Genomic DNA, 21,304 nt, shown 5'->3' with positions numbered 1-21,304 from the left:
AAACATTAAGTGAGGTTTGAGATACCCATTTTCTGGAAATGGAAAAATGATACCTTTGCAAAAGAGGCCCCCAGAATGCTCAGAAACTGTCCATCAGTTTTCAAAGGAAGAGAGAAATAGTGTTCTCTTGGAAGCTACTTTAAGAAAAAGTCTCTAGTCACCGTACAGTGCCGTCGTCACTAAAAAGGAATCAACAAACACAGAATGGTCCTTTCTTTTCTTTATCTTCAATTGGGTAAGATTCACCCAACTTAGATACACAGCTGGAGTGACTACAGGCCCATGGAGAGCATGAATCCATCCCTCCTTGCACAGATCGGGGCACTGAGGCCCAGCAAAGAGAAAGATCCACCCAAGCAAAGTTACACAGAAAGGACAGAGACAGAGCTATGCTCAGCATTCGTGTTCCCGACTGCCTATTTCCACTCTGGCATGCCACCTCTCCCCTGCAAAGTGGACTTTTAAAGCCTGTTGGCTGGAGCAAGTCAAGACAGAATGGGCGGATGACCTGGCCCATCAGTTCTGCCTCTGCAGGGGAGGAAGTGCTCAGTGGGAGATGAGGGAATGGCAGCATATCCAAGAGAGCCCTAAAGACTAACAGGTTTCATTTCCTCAGCTGACAATATTTGCTTTTTGCCTCAATCTGGCCAGTTGCAAGGATATATCTGGACAAACCCAAATAAAACAACCTTTTCTTTCTCATCAGCCCACTGGGGAACAATACTGGATAAACAGAGACCTTCTGAAGCACGAGGCAAGAAAAACAGACTGACACAGATGATTCTTTGGGGAGAATGAGAGGTGATGTCTGTACTGTATGCCAGGGTGGCAGAAATATAACACTAAAACTGAATTTGACCAGTGCCTAGACAAAGGGCTCCAATATACTTCTTCCAAGATGAATCCATTTGGATATCAGAAGGATGTTAGAACGTTTTCTCCCTGCCCAGCTGCTATGACACGTGACTTTAAGACTTCCAAAGGCTATTCCATTAGTTTTCACCCCTGTACTAATAGAATTAATAATGCTTAAGTTTTCTTTCATGACTTTTTTTTTTTCAATAGCCTTACAAGAAAATCTGAGAAGTTATATGTGGTCCTAGGACTGTGGCCTAACCACTGTTTGAATATACAGCTTGGAAACAGCTTAGGGACAAGGAGCGCTTCTCATTTACCAGTTTATCCTTGGCATCTAGCACAGGGCTTAGAACATATAGATACTTCGCGAATGGTGAACAGATACATATTGAGTTGTCCTCTGTCATTCAGAGATTTTATTTCTGGTACACCTTATAAATTTTATGTGTCTGGTTTTTATAGGAGGGTAGGACAAGTTTCATCAAACCACCCTGCCTTTTTAAATCTTTCTCACTACTAAGCTATTTTAAAACGTCAGTTTACTTTTATACTTGCTTTGGCCCAGTATTTAAAAAAAAAAAAAGGGAAGAGAAAAAGAACAACTCCCAGTTTAGCTCCACTAGTTACAACACAAGAACTCTGGAAATAGTTACTGAGGCCCGGGCCAGGAGGCCAAGTGGCCACGCTGTGTCTCAGGAAGCTCCCACCAAACTCTCCATCGTCACTCTGACTAATAAACACTTGCAGGGAATGGATATTGAGCTTGAAACACTACCTTGCCATTGTCTAGGATATACTTGTCCATGACAGGTGCAGGAGCGGGGTAATAGGACGACGTATTTGCTTCCTCACTGAAAGTGCTCCGTAACTCCGGCTCGGGCTCGAGACATTCTGACTTTACTTTTTCCAAGTCAATGGCGGGACCTAGGCAGTTAAGAAAAGAGATCTGTCTAGAACTCCAAGGACAATAAAAGGCAAATATTTTTAACTACGCATCTATCAGCACACAGTGGCACAAAATAAATATGCTGGTTTATTTTTTCCATTGGACTACACTTAAACCCAGGCTTGAAAATAATATGAGATATGAACGTCAAAAGGGAAAAGGTAGGAAATTGGAAGACAAGAATGAACAAGACTCTAAGTATGAATGAGAAGTGGTCTTTGAGGGTGTCATTGTCTGAATGGAAATGCAGGGGAATCAACTTCCTGGTCAGAAAAAGAGGTCCTGTTAAGACTGGGGTGCACAAGGGGTGGCAATCGCTGCAATATGCAAAGTGTGTATTTGCTAAAACCCCACTTCTGCAGCCTGCAGTGGAGCGGGCCACAGCCTAAGAACAGAGGTTAGGAAAGCAGTGGGGACAAATGCAAAGGTCTCCCTCTCCCTAAGACCTAGTATCTACCTAGACAGGAGCATTTCAACCAAGAAATTAAAATACAATACAGATTAAGCTTCTGATTGCCTGATCTAGCAGCTACCCTGATTTCTATTTTAATGCAATCAACACAAATTACGCGCAGTTTAAACAGTGAAAGGAAGCTAGATAAATGGTGGTGGTTTCTAAGGGGAGTATTTTTTCTTCTCCATTAAGCTTTTAAAAATGATGGACTATTTTTTAAATCACCTATTGTGTCTTGATTACCAAAGGGCAGAGAAACAGGATGAAAGTGAGTAAATAAGGCTGAATGACTTGATTAACTTTTGCAGGAGAGCAACTCCAAAGGCCAACGGAGAGCTCAGTACCCTGGAAATGTTCCCGACACAAACATTTCTTGAGCTGTCTGGGATCTGGGAGTTAGCTACTGCTATAGTGGGTCCCCCTGGGCTATGCCTATACCTGAAGTAACCAATGAATTTCATGGTCCAATCTTCCCTTATCCTAACTATGTGGATCGCCTGATAAGGAGCTCTTTATACACTAAATTACAATCTGGTTCCAATTCTATGCTCAACTGCCACACCCCAGACTTTGGCTGGTGGTAGAGAAGGTATTGGTGATTTTGTTACTAAAATTCCTCATGACAGGGCTTCCCAGAACAAGAATATCATTCCTGAGTTGCTGGCAGCTACCATCTGCAAGACAGAATCTCTGTAGTCTCTAAGGATGCAAACATAAGCCTTGTACAAAGCAGAATGCAACATGGCTGGGAAGCAAAAGAGTGCTGATGAAAAAAAAATGGTTCATCATGGTAGAGCAAGGTTAGGTCCTATGCCTGGCTCTGCTGTTTTAATTGTGTGACCGCAGGTGAGTGAATTGTAGATGCAGACATTGGCAGAGTGAAGGACAGACAGCATCAGAAGTGTGCTGAGGGCATCTCCTAACACTGTGTGATGTATGTAGGGGCTGGGCCCGGGTCCCACTCTTCTCTTTGCCCCTAGCACCTGGCACTGAGTACCTAGTCTCTGAATGTTTGCTAAATGAATTAAAGAATGACAACAATGAATGAATACTTCTACAGTTTCAGAAGCAGATGCCAAAGTCTCTCTTCTCTCTGTGTGAGATCTCAGGTTGAATTTCTGAGATACAAACTCAAGTGGAGCATTTGATCTTTTCTGAGATCAGGGCAGAGGTAATTACTCCAGTTTCCCCTAAAGGGCATGGCCCAGTTGGCATCTGAAGTCCCTTCCTGCTCTGACATTCAGCAACAGGAAAAGGGGATGGGCTGAGAAGATGAGGTCCCTGTAGCCACTGGCTCACAGGTCATCTTTGGCAAGATTGTGCCCCTCCTCTAAAGTCTCTTTCTCCTTCTAGGAGAGGAAGATGTTGGACAAGAGAATGACTCCAGTTCAGCTCTGACTTTAGTCCGGTTCTCCCCCACCCATCTCCACAATGGCTGCCAAAGAGATCTCCTTGAAACCGTGTCCTTCCTTGCTTAGCACCTTCCTTCCTAGTTACCCTCAAAATTAGGTCATACGTTGTAGCCTCCGTAAGGCCCAGAACAACCAGCCTCCTCTCTACCCCTGGTGCTCAATTCTTGTTCTCACCTGATACTCACCTCTGCAGAGGGACCATATGCCATGCTGTCCCGGCCTCTATGCCTTGGAAGTCTCGGCCTTGCATAATGCCACCTCATCTGCCTGCCAAGAATGGAGCTTAGGGGTCCCCTCTGTGAGGCCTTGCTCTGATCACCACCAGGTAGGGGGAGTCTCTACTTTGTAAATACTTCCAGCAAATTCTGTCTGCAATCATCTGCCAATCTGTTGTCCGCATTAGACTGTGAAGCTCTTTGGGGGCAAAGTTTTATTCTCTGTGCAGTCTTGGCAGCCAGAGCACTGGCTGGCACATTGCAGGCTCTCAGTAAATTCTTCGTGACAGGAGGGGAGAGAGTTGGGGGTGGAGGGGTGGGCAGGGACTTAAATAGGCCAGGGCAAAGGTTCTGAAACAAAATCCTGCTGCCGAGTTGAGGTGCTTGGGGGTACAGGCTAGGGTGGGTGGGAGCCGTTCTTAAACTACTGTGACCTTTTGGCAGCCCACAAAGTAGAACTTAGGTCTGTCAAGTAGAAATTGGAAACTGCTGACAGAATGGACGATTCCGATGGCTACAGAGGGACATATAAGGGACATGAGGACCGAGGGTTGAGAGATGCTTCTCTGGCTCCATCCTCTGCTGCCTCCTTGCCACATCCCCACCCCAACCTCCCAGTCAGACTCCACTCCAAAGTGCCAGCCTGGCCTTCCCCACGCATACACCATTCCTTCCAGCTTCCCAGTCTGTGCTTGTGTCGCTCCTGCTGTCAGATCAGTCTACCCCACAGATGCCCACCTAGCTGCACTCCACCCGGACCTCAAGGCCTGACTCAAATGCCACCTCCTCCATCTCTTCAAAAGGAGAAAGCCATTCTCTCTACCTGTTGGCTTGGAATTTGGAGTCAAAGAGCCTGGAGTTTAAATTCTGGATTTCCCATTTACTGTTTAGGTGAGTTGTAAGCTTCCTCAGGTGGGTGAGCTCTGTCCCCGTGTGGACTCCCCGCCCCATATAATCAGATGCTCTCAGCTGTTTCTAGGCATGTTCCCCCCACTAGATGGTGAGGCTTGAGGCCAGGCAGGGACTGTGTCTTCTTATTTCAGAGACCAGGGCTCAGCAGTGTCTGGTTCACGTTCTACCCTCAACAGGTAATTTCCACATTAATGATTACTTAACCTTCCTGGCCCTGTGGCCTCACTTGAAAGAAGCAATGACAACAGAGACCTGGCGAGACTGAAGATTCAGTGAGTTGACCATATATATGGAATGATTATGCCAGAGTCTGGTGCGGACTGGGTACTCGGTAAACAGTGCTCACCCCTGCTCCACCTCCTTCATACACAAGTTATTCCCGGGTGCTTCAGTTAGCCCACCACTAAACCATGGCCTTGGTGCACAGAGTCCGTCCTGGCACTCCACGGCACACCCACGCTCCCTCGGGCTCATGCTGATCTCCTCAGGGACTGCTGCACTGGGATCTTCTGGCTCCCAGAGAAAACTATTTCCTCCCATTGTCCGTCAGCACCGTGGAGCATCCGGAGGCTGCCAGGTGTCAGTACTGTCTCTGCAGCTGCCCCGTCTTCAGTACTGTACACAGAAGGTACCTAGCTCCTCAGCCTCAGCCTGGAGGGCAGACCAGCCAAAGGCACATCTTGGAAGGGGTTCCTCAAGGGAACTGGGGGTAAATCACAGCTGCATAACCTCAGACAAATCACCTCACCTCTCTGTGCCTCAGCTTTCCTACCTGCAAAATGTGGATTACCAATAGCCACCATGCAAGCTGATAATGCCTCTGGAAGAGTCCAGCACCGAGGCAGGCACAAAACAGAGGATCAGGAAATGGCAGATAAACAAAAGAATGAATCCGGGAGTAAAGCAGGGTGTTCCGTATTACAGAATCCAAGAGAAAAGGAACAAAAAAAAAGCATATGATTTCTTTGGGGAGAAGAGGGAGGGCCTCTAGTGCTTTTAATTTAAGGGAGGGGGGAGAAAAACATTTCATTGCAAATTTTAGTCGGTTCTACTACCGATGTTGGCAATTTACATCTCATTACAACAAATGCCTCAGATTGCTGTTTTGCTTTTAAAAATTTCTGAGGCATTGTTCTCCTTCAAACACATGTGACCAAATTAGCCACAATAATAAGCACTTGTGCTAAGAGACAGCATTGTACGATCTGGTGCAGATATTTTAAGTAACAAAGGAACTTTTTTCACTTTGTGGGAAGAGTAGGAATTAAAAAGAAAAAAAAAGGCCTTTTGATCTACTTCAGGTTTATTTTGGGGAAAATACACCTTCCATGAAGAGAAGCCTCTCAGCTGGGTAAGGGAAGCTTTTACAAAAGCATAAAAGGTAGTACTTGTCTTTTCATTCAGTCATTCAGGAACCCATTCAGTATGCAATCCCTGAACGCATACCCAGATCTGGGCCCTGTAAGGCACTGGGGACCCAGAGAAAATACAGCATGCCCCAATTCTGGAGAAGTTGAGAATTTTACATGTGAAACTCCATTTCTTTGCACACAAATAGCTGTGATTTGACAGACAAGCACTGGATTTAGTTAGAAAACCAGGTGCAAGTCCAGGTTCTGTTATTTATTTGACCTCTTTAAGCCCCAGGGGCCTCTTCCATAAAATGGGAATCATGGCACAGAGAAAGCGGCTTGATAAACATTGGCACAACGAATAAATGAAATTATATCTTTCTGGTTTTGTCTGGCTTAAATTAGACTAATGCTGTTCTTCTTGAAAACTTTCTAAAAAGTTAATGCTTGTGTGACTTCCAGGAGGTTCAGAAGTCATCCATTTCTTCAAAATATGTGTATATGTTTGAACAGTAAATACCATTTCTGAGTAACAGATGGGCTAATAATATTAGACTTTTCTTAAAACATACTTAATCCTTCCATTTACTTCTGCCAGTGAACAGGAAGTGTCTCTGCTACAGGTATGATTCCAGTTTCTTCCTAAATGCAAAGTCAATCAAGTCAAAATTCTTACATGCATTCGGAACACCTACTGTGGCACAGAGGTACACTGGATTGGGTAGAAGAAAGAGGATTCCACTCTGTTTAAAGACTAAGCATGGGAAGAGCTATGCAACAGTGAAGGAGGTGCACAAGAGCCTTGGAAAGAGGCAGGGGACATGGTCCAGAGCTGGGCAGGTGGATCCCTATGGGCCCTATCATTTTTTTCACGAAAGGTATCGGCCACTTTCACCTGCTATTGTCACTACACATCTGGGTTTTTTTGGCCCATATTTATGCTTCCAGTGACGGTGGGGACATATCTGGTCTCATTCCTTCAGTGAGAATCTACTAAGCACCTACTAAGTGCCAGTACTAGGCTAGATGGCCCTGATTGGCTCACAGCCCAGTGGTGACAAAAGACAGGCAACAGGTCACCACCCATGTGGTTGACAAGGGTAAGGATAAAGACTTGGGAACAAAAGCAAAGGAAGGGATGCTCCATCTGGAGGATGCTAGGAGGGCTTCAGAAAGACAGCCACATACTTGTGTGCTGGGGTCTGGAGGATGGATGGGCAGGAACTCATTGGGAGCAAAGGGCTGGGCAAGGAGTTATCCCCATCCAGTGAAGGCAAGTGGCACATAATCAAGGCTCCCTGACCAGCCAGGAAGTTGGCAGCCTAACAATCTGCACAAGTCCACCAGTCTGGGGAGGGAAAGGTCACTACTGACTTGGTGACCCTGGGAAGCTTCAGGGAAGAGGTGAGCTCTGGCTGGAGCACTGATGTGTGACGAGGTCTGGGGAAGGTGGAGGGGCAGTCAGGCAGGGGATGGGATCACAGTAAATAGTGGCTCTTTGGGTCCTTCTCCCCCTCACTCCTGATTTTCCCAATGCCTTCTGTGAGTGAGGGTTGGAGCAGGCTTTGCTGGGCAGAGGCAGGAGAAGCTGGTAGAGCCTTCAATACCAGATTGGCAAGTCCCTGCAGCTCACATGGATGTCCCTACAGTGGGGTCTCCTCCTTGGGAGTCAGAACCACAGAGCAGCAGAGCTGGGAAGGACCTGCGAGCATCCCCTCACCATGGGGCAGAAACCCAGCAAGGCATGGCAGGAGAGGGCCCAGGTTCCCAGTCATGGGGGTCCCACTCTGAGGAACTGCAGATGCCTATTTCAAATGACTTATTTGCTTATCTCTGCGAACCTGACCAACGCCTACTGAACGTCTTCTTTGTTATATGCCTTATGCCAAAATCTCTTTTTAAAAAAAATCTCTGCAGTATTTTTCACACTGATGTCAAGTAATTATTTGTTTCATATCCCCCTGGCTAGATGGCAACTCCAAGGTCAGCCATGGACCTTGGCTCACTGCTATCTCCCCAGCACCCAGTACAATGTCTCTGGCGCACATCAGTCATTGAACATGCGTTGAATGAAAGAATTTAATCCTCATGGAAGTCCTGAAAAACAGATCTTATTATCTCTGTAGAGGCTCAGAGTGGTAAAATAATTTGCCAAAAGTTGCACAGGGGGTGAGTACTCCAATTCTGGGCTGTTAGCTCCAAAGACCTGCTCTTTCCACTACTCTACACCTCCTCAGCTAACTGCACTTTTCAGACTTCACAGGCTTGTCACGTAATACCCGTTCTGTGAGACCCTCAGTTCATCTCTGACCTTCCTGGGGCATGGGGGAGCAGTCTGTGAAGAACTCCATGGGGGGCAGGATGAGGGAGTGTCCCCAGGATTCATCTCACCCCCCAGGAGCTCTGCGTCTATCTTCCGCCAGCTGGTGGGGCAGTCAAAACTGGGTTGGTTCTTCATCTGTGGTTCTACCACTTCCTTCTCCACCCAACCATCTGGGCCCAGATAAGCATCCAAACGGCAGGAATGTGCAGAACAGCATGAGTCTGCCCTGCCAGACATGCACTCCTTCCTATCTACCTCTTCACTGTGCGGTCCAGACAGAACCTACTTGAGAGAGCCAGCTTCTCTCATTAATGCCAAGTTTTTGTTCAGGCTGTCCTGTTGCCTGAGGTACTGTTCTCTTCCTCTTCCTTTGGGTGAACCTAACTAGTTCCTCATCTGGGGGCCTTCCCCAGCCACCTATAGTACCCCTGCCCCCGTCATCTCCTGAGCCTTCCTCTATATCTTCTCCCAGTGCCCGGAGAGCCCGGGAGCACAGCAAGGCTCACACTAGATTCTACCCATCTGCTGATGAGACTGTGACTTTTTAAGGCAGTTCCAGGGTCTTAGCTATTTGATTTCCCTGTGCCCAGCATAGGGCCTGGAACAAAGGAAGAGTCTAATAAATGTTCTTGTACAAATATGTGTCCCTACAGTCAGAACCATCCAATAATGGAATGGGCTGCACTGGAAGGCAGTGAGTGAGCTTCCTGTGTCTAGAGGGATGTTCCAGGAGGCAAGGAGGCTACACAAGGCTTCCTGTCCCATGTAGGAGGGTGCACTAAGTGAATTCTGGGACTCCCTACAGGACTAGGGTGCTGCAACTTTAAGAATTACCTCCAACCAAACTTAGCTGCCTGGAACAGTAATGGAGAGAGAGTATGGCCAGACTCTGGGCCCTGTAGAACCCCGGTGACCAGAATGATTGCATTCATCCATCTTGGCTCAATATTAACCTTCTGCTGCTTCATTATGATGAATTTGTTCAGATTCCATATTGCCTAGGCATGTCCTGGTCCCTCTCTAGTCCTCAGTTTTCCCATCTACAAGATGGGGGTGAAGGGTTGGACTGGGCTCTCATTTAAAGAGATAATTTCTATAAAAACTACTTCCATCCAATAGCTCAAGGGTTCATCAGTCCCAGAATCCACTGCAGCACACAAAGGAGGTCTAATCATGAAGGCAGGAGTGACATGGCCTCTGTAGAAACACAGGGTCTGGGTGCCTGTGGGCTCGGCCTACCTGGTGGATGGAAAAGGGAGATAGGCCTCAATCTGAAAGCTGGTTTCACCATCTACTGGTTGTGTAGCCTCAGGAAAGCTACTTAATCTCTCTGAGCCTACTCTTCGGGCCTCAGTTGATGATCCTATCTACTGCAGAGGCTGTTTTAAATATGACAAGCACCTAATGTCAAGCCCAAAGCAGATGTTCAGAGAGGCAAGCTCTTTTCTGTAAGTAGCCCTTTCTTACCTCCATTTCCTCTGATTGGCAAATCCAGCAGGGAACAAGCCTGCCACACAGCCACACCAAAGGCAATGACCATCAGGCAAAGCCTTGTTCTAAGAGGAAAGCACATTCCTATTCTGGCAGTGGAGAAAAGTCCAGCAGCTCCTAGGTGTTCTGGCTCCCCAAGCAGGTAACAGAGGGACAGCCTGGACTTATCTCTCAGCCCCCCAGAAAAATGAACTCCAGGGAGAAAAAGGAGGGTTATGAAGTGTCCTGCCACTCTGAAATCTGTTCTTAAAACAATCTGGGAGGAATTGTGGATAATCTTTCAGTCAGTGGTGCAAAAGGCCCTTCAAAGTAGAGAAGATAACCTATATCTTTAAGAGAAACAATTCCAGTTCTCACTGCTAGATCTTTTCCTGTTATCCAAGTTGAGGAGGCACAGGGCACAGTGGTTTTGGCCCCGCTCCACCACTCACTGAGGCAGCTGGCAGCTTGCGGATCTCCTATGGATCCACCTTTGCAATGGGGATACACAAACCCATCCTCGTCGGCCTCCCTCAGTACCCAACTTCTGTGAGTGTTCCTGCTTATTGGCGAGAACACACTGAGGCTGAAGGAGGTAGAAAAGTGTCCTGAGATGAACAGGCCCCAGAAGGAGAGCCCTGGCAAAGGGGAAACTGAGCCATGAAGTGCCAATCTGAAGGATTGAGGGGGTCAAAAGGAGTGGTTGAGGACTGGGGATGGGAAGATGGAATTCTGCCTAGGAAAAGTGAGTGGAGGGAGAATTATATAAACTACACACCAGTGAGCTTGAGATCAAGGCCAGGCAAAGTTGTAAAATGGACTATTCAAATATGATTTTGGAGGACTTACAAGAGGCAGTAGCAATCTCCAGGAGACAACCGTACCTGTGTTCTGCTGCAGGACAATGAAGAGTCTATGATATGCCAAGCATCATACAAACATTAACCCATATGTATCCTCAAATGATCCTACATCATATATGCTGGACCCACTGGGCACTGACTATGTGCTAGCCCCTGGACACAGGTCTTAACATGCATTTGCTCATTTAATCCTCATAAGAACCATAATGGTTACTATTACCATTGACTCTGCTTTACAGATGAGGAAACTAAGGCCCAGAAAGTTAAGTAACTTGCCCAAAGTAACAAATCAGACCATGGAAAAGCCAGGGTTCAAAACCCCAGTATTCCAGACCTCTGGGCCCATGCAGGCTCTTAATGACCAAATTGGCTCTCCTGGTATGTGGTAGGCATTAAGATATTCATCTCAAAGAGGAGAAAACAGAGGCTGAGAAAGGCTCAGTCATTTACTTGAAGTTGCATGGGTACTGAACCAGAGAGCTGAGATTCAAACCCAAGTAATATCTGTTGCCAAAGCCCAGGCTGCCTCCAGCACAGGGGTAAGGCCAGCAGGAGGCATTTGGCTGACATTAGCTGCCTTTTCAAAGGCACCATCAGAGACCTGTGCTTAAAGAATCCAGCTCGGACTGCAAAGGATTTTAAAGATCAAAGCTGGTATTTTAACGGACTTTGGACAGAACACAAGGCATGAGCCCAGAGGGGAACAGAGGTGATAGAAACCTAGCTCTAAAGAGCCAAGACAGATTTGCAGACCACAATGGCTTTCCCCTTCAAAAATTTCAACCAGCTTGTGATCTGGCCAACAGGGACGTTATCTCTTCTTTTTGCTTCTCCTCGCTCAAATGGAGATAATCAACCTTACCTGGCCTTGCAATAAGGCTATCGCAATAGTCCAATGACATAAAAATGTCAAGGTGCTTTGAAACCTGTGAAGTGTCACACATATGTGAATTACTATTATTATGCTTATTATCTATGCCTCTTTCTGGCCAGAATTTATCATAACCACCTACATTCCCTGACAAAGCACACCCCAAATCTAAAACCATTATAAGCCTACCTCATGCAATCACAGCACTTGTTTTGTTCTGCTTGGTGTCCTGTTGTGTACGGGTCTGTGCTCCCCTCTGGATTGTGTGTGCATCTCAGAGGCAGCGATTACACCCTCCTCTCTCTATTCCTCACAGAGCCCTTTCCAGCTTTAGCTGGACTAACATTCCCTGAGTCACACCAAAATGAATGTAACTATCTGAGAGGCACTTGTGTTGCTAATACTGAGGACAATATCTAAGCTTTTGTCTTTGACCTCGAAGGACAAAGAATGTAGCCGAGGAGAACCCAAGAGAGACCCTAGGGTTTACTCTTTCTCCTACGCCAAAGCTCCCCCTTGCAGTTGCCTTTCCCCTGTGTGTTTCTCCTCAAGCCCTTGGAATTCTGAGTCTGCCAAGCTCCAGTTTAATAAATACTACGCATAAATACTTGTTAATATTTAAAAAAGAGACTGTCTTGTTTGTTTCTATATTCCTGGCACCTAATGCAGTCCTGGCACAAAGCATGCCCTCAATAAATAATTGTTGAATGAATGTAAGTAATGAATAAATGCACAAATAAATCTGCACTTTACCAACTGGAATTATCTGTGTGCTTTGTGTGTCCTCAGCATTTACTTCTTTGGGAGAGGGTGGGTAAAAAAGGGCAGAAAAGGAAAAAGAGACTGGCATTTATTAAACACAATATGCTGGTCACAGTGCTTTATTCTTTACGTTTGCTTCCTCAGTTAATTTTGATGTTGTCACAGAGACCCTGAGAGGAGAGACCCTCAGGATAGGACAGTGGGGTTCCTTCTGAGCAAAGAGGGCAACTTCCTATGCTAAGATCACAGAAAGTTCTGTTTCACAGAGAAGATGTTCTTTGTGGGGGGGGGGGGCAGGGGCCGAGGAGTCACCTCCATCTCCATGACAATGAAGTCCAAGGGCTAAAGAAGGCCATGTAGGTGAGGGCCCAGAGAGAGGCACACAGGACTAGGTGTCAAGAGACCCCTGGGAATAGGCCTGTGACACTTTCTGAGCTTATTTCCTCATCAGCAACATGAGGACACCAGTCCATTTCCTAGATAAGCTCTCTCAGGACTCCAGAGACTCTTTCCTATTAAATCCAGCTTCTGAGACTTTCCTATTAAATCCAGCTTCTGTGTATTTGTGGAATGAATGAAAGAAGAATTAATAAATGTACAAATGAAAAAGTGAGCCACCAGGGCAGTCTCTGAAACATCTTCTTATACCATCTTGCTGCTGTCCTCTATCATTCTCCCTCGACCTCCACCAGGTGCACCATTACAACTCCTGACTGCTAGAGGGCCATTCACCACTCTGAGGTCTCCATCAGGTCAAGGGGCCAGGCTCCTGCTCACTGCCTCTTCCCGTCTACCACCTGCAGAACCTCAGTGGCTGGGGGAGTCAGAAATGATTCTTCCGAGCAGGGAGCCTTCCTTTTAAAACTGAGCATCCTTGACCTGTTGGCTTTCTTGCTTCTGAATCTGCCTGTTATGGTGTAGATGATTCAGCACTCAAGCTGGACAAAGGCTGTTGAGCTGGGTCCCCAGGCAAGGTGGACAGGAGAAAATATGCAAGGACAGGCCTCTAAGAACAATGCTTGAGGCAGGCCCAGAGGCTCAAGGATGGTAGAGCTCAGGATGCTTTCAGAGAACACGTGAAGCCAAGAAACAAAGAAGGCCTTAGTCACTTTTTGGCTCTTATCTGCCATGTTACCGGTTTCTTGACGGTGTGTACAGACGAGGAGCTGTTACAGCAGGGGCTGTCTTCACAGACTCACCAAGAGAGCTCCACCTTCAAACGCTAGGCTAGTCTCTGCCCCAGGACTCATTATACTGCATTTCAACTACACGCTTACATGTTTTCCTCCATCACTACCCACACCCCAACTTCCAACCTCTTAGTCTTCTTTGTACTCCCCAGGCCCCTAGGCTCAGAAAGCATAGGGTCAATGTTAGCTGCCTGACTGAATAAGGGAACATATGTGTAAGTGTATATGTGTATGTGTATGTGTATGTGTATATATGTGTATACATATATGTACACAACCTTTTATTTTCTATAACAGGAGACTCTGACAGGTAGAGAAGATAGTTAACCTGCTCAAGGTCATATAGCCAATTACTAGTTAGGGGAGGTAGAGGGGGAGAGAGCGTTAAAAATCAAACTGGACCCTTCCTTAGCCCCTCCACTAAATGGTGTGAAAAAGAAGCTGACAATAAGTGAGCACCAACCAGAACATAAGCACTATGCCCTGTGTCACAAGGCTGTGAGGGGGATGTTATTATTTCCATTTTACAGATGAGAACATCAAGGCTCAGAGAGGTACTCTCTGTGTAGATTGCTCCTCATTCTTCCCACCCATTCGCTCATGCCTGGATAACAAAAATTCACCCTTCAGGCCTCCGCTTAGATGTACTTTCCTTCAGGAAGTCTTTCTTCCCCAACCTCCCCAAATTCTGTGGGTACTCCTCTTCTATAGTCCCATAGCCCCATGTGCTTTTGTCTCTATGGTGACATTTATGCCCTGTGTTGTCATATTTGTGTCAGTGGCTGTCTCCTTCATCAAACTTTGACCTCTTCAAGGGCAGAGGGCAAGGGCTATATCTTAAATATATTAAACTCTTACCGCTAGGCAAAATGCTTGGCACACAGCAGGATACCAGTGAGTAACAGAAGGAAGGAGGGAAGGAAGGAAGGAAGGAAGAAAGGGAAGAAGGAAAGAAGGAAAGAAGCTTCCCGAAGCCAGAGTTGGGAAGTAGGGAAGCTAAGTCTGAATCCAGGCCTGGCTGGCTCCAAAGACTAGACGATATCCATGAAAATATATAAACTCCCCTTAGGGTAGAAACCCTTCTATTATATTCTTGTGGGTTTGTCTTAGAACTTGGCACATTATCATTCTCCATTTACCAAGTGCTAATCAATGGACTTTAAGCTTTCACACATCAGGGGCTATCAGTGTGGTGCTCCAGGATGCCCATGACCCTTAGAGCACAGGGCACTGCAGGTGGTGGGTGCTCCACACATACTTGTAGCTTGCGCTGATTTATATTTAGCCTGTCCACTATGGAGACAATGGTGACTCTGATCGGGGAAGAGCCAGCCACTGGTCCTTATGATGGCATTTAAGACCTGTGGGGTAGGAGAGCTGGGAAAGTTCAACGCACTGAAACTATGGCTGAGGTCAAGTTTGTCTAAGTGTTTTAAGACTAAAGAGGCATATAATGATGCAAAATGTAGGTCTTATTGCTCCAGAGGCTTGGAGTGGTTTCTGGAGCTTAAGTTCAGTTCATAATCATACAAAACAGGCAGTTTCCCCAGGAGTTGAAAACGGTGTGGAGAGTTTTTGTTGTTAGTGTGCATTTTCCCCACAAGAAGTTTACAAAAGGTATAGCACATTGAGTGCAATGAAAATAAAAATTATTCATTTGAGGACTGGGAAACACTTTTTTTCTCTGAAAATTCCAGTTCTTTCCCCACCCCCATCCCACTCCAAGACCAACAATGCTTTTACAAATTTTATAGTTAGGGTTTCTGTTTATGGTTGTATTTTTATATAGAATTCTAGTATCTCCTTAGGTTGTACACCCCATGTGACCTTTAGTGTCACAGGCTACGACTTGGGAGAAGGGCCAAGGCCAAGGCAGAGTTGGAAGATGAGGAAATTACCGGTCCAGGAGTCAGGGCCGTTGGTCTGACATGAGCTCTGTCTCTGCCTCCCCAGAGACTCTGGGTAAGTCCTAACCTCAGTTTCTTTCTCTGTGACAACTGCAGGGAAAGGCCTCTCAGCTGCCTCCCTGAGCCATTCTGAAGATCTACTGAGACACTGCCTTGGGGACACACTTGACAATATAAAAGGTGCCTATAAATATAGGTAGGGTAAGAGCACATTTATCTAAACATCAAAGACAAATGAATGAGGCTTTACATACAAATCTATTGTCTAGATAACACAAGGCTTCCTTCTTGAGTACAAAATTATATTTGATTTAAACTTTGGGAACAGAACTTATGTTTGCAGACTAGATTACTTCCATGTTTAGGCAGAAAACACTGACATGGGGTTGTTAATGATTGTCCTCTGGGGATGTGGAGGCTATGAACCAGTGTTTCACTGGTTTCTGCAATACTGACTGGCCTATAGCTTTTACCATCCTGGATTCTTGTGTTTGAGAGAGGGTTTCCGTCTTGTTCTCTCTACTAGGCAGTCATTTCTCATTGCTATCAAGGCTGCCACCTTTCAAATCTCCTGATTCCTACTTTTAAACCACGTTAGGTAGGAAAACCTAAAAACCTGGTTTGTTACTGGCACTTGCAGTATTAAGATCCTCTCAAGTTCTTCTGCGAGCAAACCAAAGGAGTTTTCTACATCTTTGTATCAATCCTCCTAAGGTCATGTGCCTCTAGACCCTCCAAGCCTTTCGGTGTCTCTCATTCCTTCCCAAACAAGTCCAACACTTCAAGCTGGCGTGGTTTTCAAGGTCTTTAACCACCTGTCCTCAAACTACATGTGCCATATCTCTTTTTAGCATGTTCCGGGTGCTTTCTTGTCCTCAGTGGCTGCTGCCCTCTGCCTCCTCTTGTGCCTTGAGACACCCCCACCCTTCAAGGTCTGCTTCAAGGCCCACCTCCTTCCTGAAGTCTCTCTCAGTTATAAACAACTTCTCCATCCTTTGAACTCTATCACTTTATCCATATCCCTCCCGTGGCATTTAGCACTTTCTGACTTAACGTGGTACCATGTTAAGTACCACGCTCTTAGGGCAATTTCTAGTTCTCCTCATGGTACAGAAACTGCTGTGGAGATGTTTCCGACAACCCCTGGCATTGCCTCTCGCTGAACGAATGCATGGATGAGCGGTGGCAGATACTCTGTCGGCCCCTGTTCTCCGCGCCACACCTGTCAGCGTTCCCCACTGTGCCATAGGTGGCTAAGGCCGTGGCACTCTGAAGCTCTTATCGGACTCACTGCGGGAGGGGAGCGGCTCAACCTCGTGGTGCCTGCCGAGCCAAGCCCCTGCCCTTCCCGAGCCTACGTCTCCCCCGTGCCCTCCTTGAAGAAGAGCTGCGCAAGGCATCCCCCCGCATGGAGTGGTCGGTGGCCTGCTGGGGCACTCACCACTGCCAAGCCTCAGGAGCAGCACGTCCTGGAGCCTCCGGTTGAGGTCACGGAGCTCCTTCATTTCAGACACGAGAGCCCCGTATTCCTTGAGCTTCTTGGCCTGCTGGACCAGCTGCCTCCGAGTCCGCTCCAGCTCCTGCTGGAGGTGGCGCATCTCCTCCTGCTGCTGCTGGTAGTTGCGCAGCAGCTCCTCATACAGAGCCCGGGGCACGACAGCGTCCTCCAGACTGTCCATGTCCTCTGTGCCCGGCGAGGCCTCCACGAAGACCTCCTCTGGACACGTGCTGTGGCCCAGGCTCAGGCCGTTCTGCTTCTCCAGCCGGGCCACCACTGCCTCAATGCTCTTATGCGCCACTTCGCTCGGCTTCCGCCCCTCGGGTCTCTGTGTAGGACAACGAGAATCAGTTCAGGCAAGGGCAGCTGGGACTTTCTTGGACTGCGGCTCAATATTTCCCCAGACAATCCTAGAATCACAGAACCACAGAACATCAGTGCTTGGAGAAACCTGTGCAAACACTTAGTCAAAGCCTTTCATTGTACAAATGGGGCAGATTCAGAGCGGGGAAGGGTCTTGCCCAAGATCACACACACAGTCGTTTAGTGGCAGACCGAGGACTCTGGTTTCTCGGGCCAGTGCTTTTTCCATTCCATCACTCTGTCTCCTGGGTGCATACTATACCATGACCACCCTCCCCGATTCCCCAGCCCCTACCCCACCCACAGTGCCTGTGCAGTGACTTGCTCATGGGGTGGGGTGGGGGCGTTCAGTGGGTATTGGTGGAGAATCTGTGAGAAATCAGGCCAGGCCAAACCACCCAAGGGGAGTCACCACTCAAATCTCTTTGAGAACAAAAACATAAAAGGCAAAAAGAAAAAAACAAAACAAGACAAAATACCTACCCTCCCCAACACACAAAAACCAAAGGGCATCCCACCAGTAACCTTTTCCTCAAGAATGCTTTAGTTGGGAAGGATGCTAAGAACTCTAATCTGTTCTAATCCAGGGCAGGAGCCATGCCTTATTTTCTCTGTGTCTCCACTGCCTACTCAGAACTGGCATTTGGCAGTAGCTTGATAAATGTTTACATAACTGAAAAGTTCAAAGAATGCTAACACTGGAAGTTCCTTTCAGCTTTACTCCCTCACTTTCCAGGCGAGGAAACTGAGGCTCAGAGAGGAGAAGGACTATGTTTGGGGTCACGTGATGAGTTGCAGACAGAGCCAGGTCCAGAACCTAGAGCCCAACTTCCAGCACAAGGCCCCTTCCCCCACATCTGTCAGCCTCTCCCTGGGCTCCTGCCAAGCTGAGGCTCAGCAAGACAGTGGGTATACAGAGGACAGTTCATTGAGAAGAACATTATCCAGGACTATCTAGGGGCTGGAGTTTCAGCTGCCTGAGGAAATTCCAGCTCAAGTAGACAAAGCTTCCATTGAGGAGCAATGGGAGTTACAGGACCAACTGAATTCTTCACTCATGGCAGGAGGGCTAGGAGCTCTCCTGATCGGGGCATTGGTGGGAGGTGCAGACAACTGAGGACACAGGATTCCAGACAAATTAACTGCATCAGGTCAAGCCTGCCTTAACTTCTCAGTAAGTTTCTGGGTATTTAATAAAAAAGAAACAAAAACAACACGATTCTGAGATTCAGTTACATGACAGGATAGGATCCATCGGGATAAGGTGCTGCTACTTTAGCTGAACTTATCTGCTAAAATTGTAATGATCACTTTAGATAACTGCGTCACTACACTATGAGACCATCAAGGGCAGTGACTGTGTCTGCCTAATCTTCATGACCCCAGGGGTCAGCACAGAGCCAGGCCCATAGCAGGGGTGCAATGAATTTATGAACTGAACTCAGCTGCATCTCTTGGACTATGCTTTGGGAATGTCCTTGACCTTTTGTCCGATGTCCGAACATGGTCAATGAGGAAGGCAGCCTTCTTTCTCCTCCCTGCCTCTGGGGTACCAATTGTACTGAAAAAACATATGGCTTGTTGAATAAGACATTCACTTTACAAATGAAGGCTGGAGGAGACCACCTGGGAAGCAGATCAAAGGAAATGCAACCTCAGGCAAAAATTTTCTTCCAGCCCAGGGTCCTGCAAACTCCTCTGTGTACACCTGGTACATTCTGCTTCCTATCGAATCTATACCCTTTGCTGTTTGGGGCAATCTGATAGTGACTGGCTCTGAACTGCTGCCCAAGAACGGCTGTTTAATATTCCTGGAGCTCACGGTTGTAGGCCAGAGAGGAATGCACCCTTCCAAACCCTCAGCAGCGGATGACACTGCTTAGATGGGGCAAACGGGGTGGTGCATGGTGGCACAGCATGAGTCAGGGCTCCTGGACAGTTGGTCAGCAAGGCACACGCATACTAGCTGTCTCAACACTCTCCCAATCTGAAAAAATTGCCAGAGGACATTTATATGGGGAGAAGAGGCCAGACTGGAACTCTTTAGCTATCAAGAATCTGAAAATGCCCCCACATACGTCCAAAAGAAGGGGAAAGATTTTGTTACCTTGATGTGTCTAAGCTGTAAATCTTCTTCCCCATAATCTTTAACCTCACCATCTTCTTCTACGTGATTGAGAGAAAGTTTGGGGATTTTTATTTTCTTCTGCATCACACTGTTTTCAAGGTCAGATTTGTCTTCTAAAATGCATATCAAGAGAACAAGGTTCATTATGAGTCAAAATGCTCAAAATACCCATAATCGCAAATGCTAGAGAATGACTGAGGCCAGACCAGTTAAAAAGGAAAAGCAAACAAACCCAAGACCTGTCCCTCCTGCATGCAGGGCTCCTAAAAGCAGCAGTGCAGATCAAACTCTAGGGTCAAAGGTACATGCTACAGGCACTGCCATTCGAAGTGCTGAAATAGTGTCCAATGATTTGGCTTAGGGGTTTCTCCACGAATACCTTAAAGGGTGGCCTTTTATGAATTCCAGGACCTTGGAACTGGAATGGCCCTTAGACTTCTATTTGGTCTAAACTAGCACATGGAGCCCTTGACGACCACCATCTTTCTAAGCCAGGCGAATTCCCAGGAAGACGTGTTTTTCTGCCAGCTCAGGTGCTAATAAGCATGAAAGGGATGATGGCTCTCATGGGGCCTCTCGTGGAGCCTCCCCACAATCCCGACATAGGACAGGCTGAGGTAAGACAGATATGAGAAGAGTAACAAGTAACATTTACTGCCTTTTTACTGGTATCAGATCACAGAATGACAGAGTTTGAGGGGCCTTGGTGACCAACTGGTCCAACTCTCATTCTACAGAGGAGGGAACTCAAACCCAGAGGACAGAAGGGGTTTGCCCAAAATGTGAGTCTGAGAAGAGCCAGGAGGGAGAAACAGGCCTCTGGCATCTCACCCAGTGCTTACACGTGATATAACACACACCAAAATGAACCACACACTGTAAAGTGCTACACAAATACAAAGGGATATTACTCCTCCTCACTTTCTCATTCTTTAAACTCAACTTCAGATAATCCAAAAGAGATTTGAGACTTCTTTAGATTTAGATTTTTTTCTCCTGCACAGATTTCAAACTTTATTTCCCAGATCTATCTTTCACTGTAGATGTCAAAAGTAAAAATTCAAAGAGGGGAGTTCTAGAGGTAGAAACTTGAGCCTGGAACTGGCCCCTTGTGGCAAATACTTTGGGATCTTGTGTTCTTGGCTTGAACTGAGACTCTAGGGATTGCTGTTTCTTTTACTTCTCAAAGGTTCCCACTGCTATAGCCCAAATTCACTTTCTAGCATGTTGCCCAATGCTGGATGTGGCATGTGGCCAGGTAGCTGGTTAAATACAGTCTCTGAGGGTCTTTATGTGTGAGTGTGTGTGTGTGCATGCATATGTGTGTGTGTTAAACATGCTCTTACACTTCCCCCAAGCCAGGCTTCTCTCTTCACAACTTGTTAGTAAAGCTGAGAAGGAAGCTTATAAGCACACAACTATTCTAGAATGTAGTCAAATACCACATCTTCCCAAACAGTCTTAGGAAGGGAGCCCCCGCTGGAGAGGAGTGGGACTCTGGTACCAGAGAGACCTCTTTGGGAACCTCAGCTCTTGCGTGGCAGGGTAAGGAGGGAGGGGGGAAGCCTTAGTCTCACAGAGCTCAGGTGTCTGCTCTATAATGCAGTGGGGAGGGACGGCACCAATAATTTACATAACTCACTGCACACTGCCTGGTACACATCAGGCTCTCAACAAACAGAACACTAAAACTGACATTATCAACATGGCCGGAATCATTTTTATCTCCTTAAGCATAAGGTGAGTAAAGATACAATTTTTAAAAATAAAGGAATGACTT

General features: G+C 46.8%; 1 protein-coding gene across 9 annotated transcripts in view; it reads right to left on the bottom strand.

The window, feature by feature from the left end:
* The window catches only part of LOC132670999 (BEN domain-containing protein 5), a 1,465,258-nt gene that overhangs the window by 218,954 nt on the left and 1,225,000 nt on the right, over nt 1-21,304 (bottom strand). For 5 of the 9 annotated variants that reach the window (XR_009606944.2, XM_078451925.1, XM_060621416.2 and 2 more), the window contains 3 exons: nt 19,504-19,637; nt 16,977-17,361; nt 1,634-1,782 (listed from right to left, as the gene is read on the bottom strand). The exons of the other annotated variants lie outside the window; for them this stretch is intronic. Coding sequence is in view for 4 of the 5 variants with exons in the window: in XM_078451925.1 (XP_078308051.1) it covers nt 1,634-1,782; nt 16,977-17,361; nt 19,504-19,637 (668 nt within the window). In the remaining variant the exon portion in view is untranslated. The remainder of the gene's footprint in view (nt 1-1,633; nt 1,783-16,976; nt 17,362-19,503; nt 19,638-21,304) is intronic. 9 annotated transcript variants of the gene reach the window in all.

The sequence above is a fragment of the Panthera onca genome, chromosome C1 (genome assembly GCF_046562875.1).
Source record: "Panthera onca isolate mPanOnc1 chromosome C1, mPanOnc1 haplotype 2, whole genome shotgun sequence".
Taxonomy (NCBI): Eukaryota; Metazoa; Chordata; class Mammalia; order Carnivora; family Felidae; genus Panthera; species Panthera onca.
Note: the sequence above shows the minus strand (reverse complement) of the source record. Positions and strands in the feature narration are given on the sequence as shown.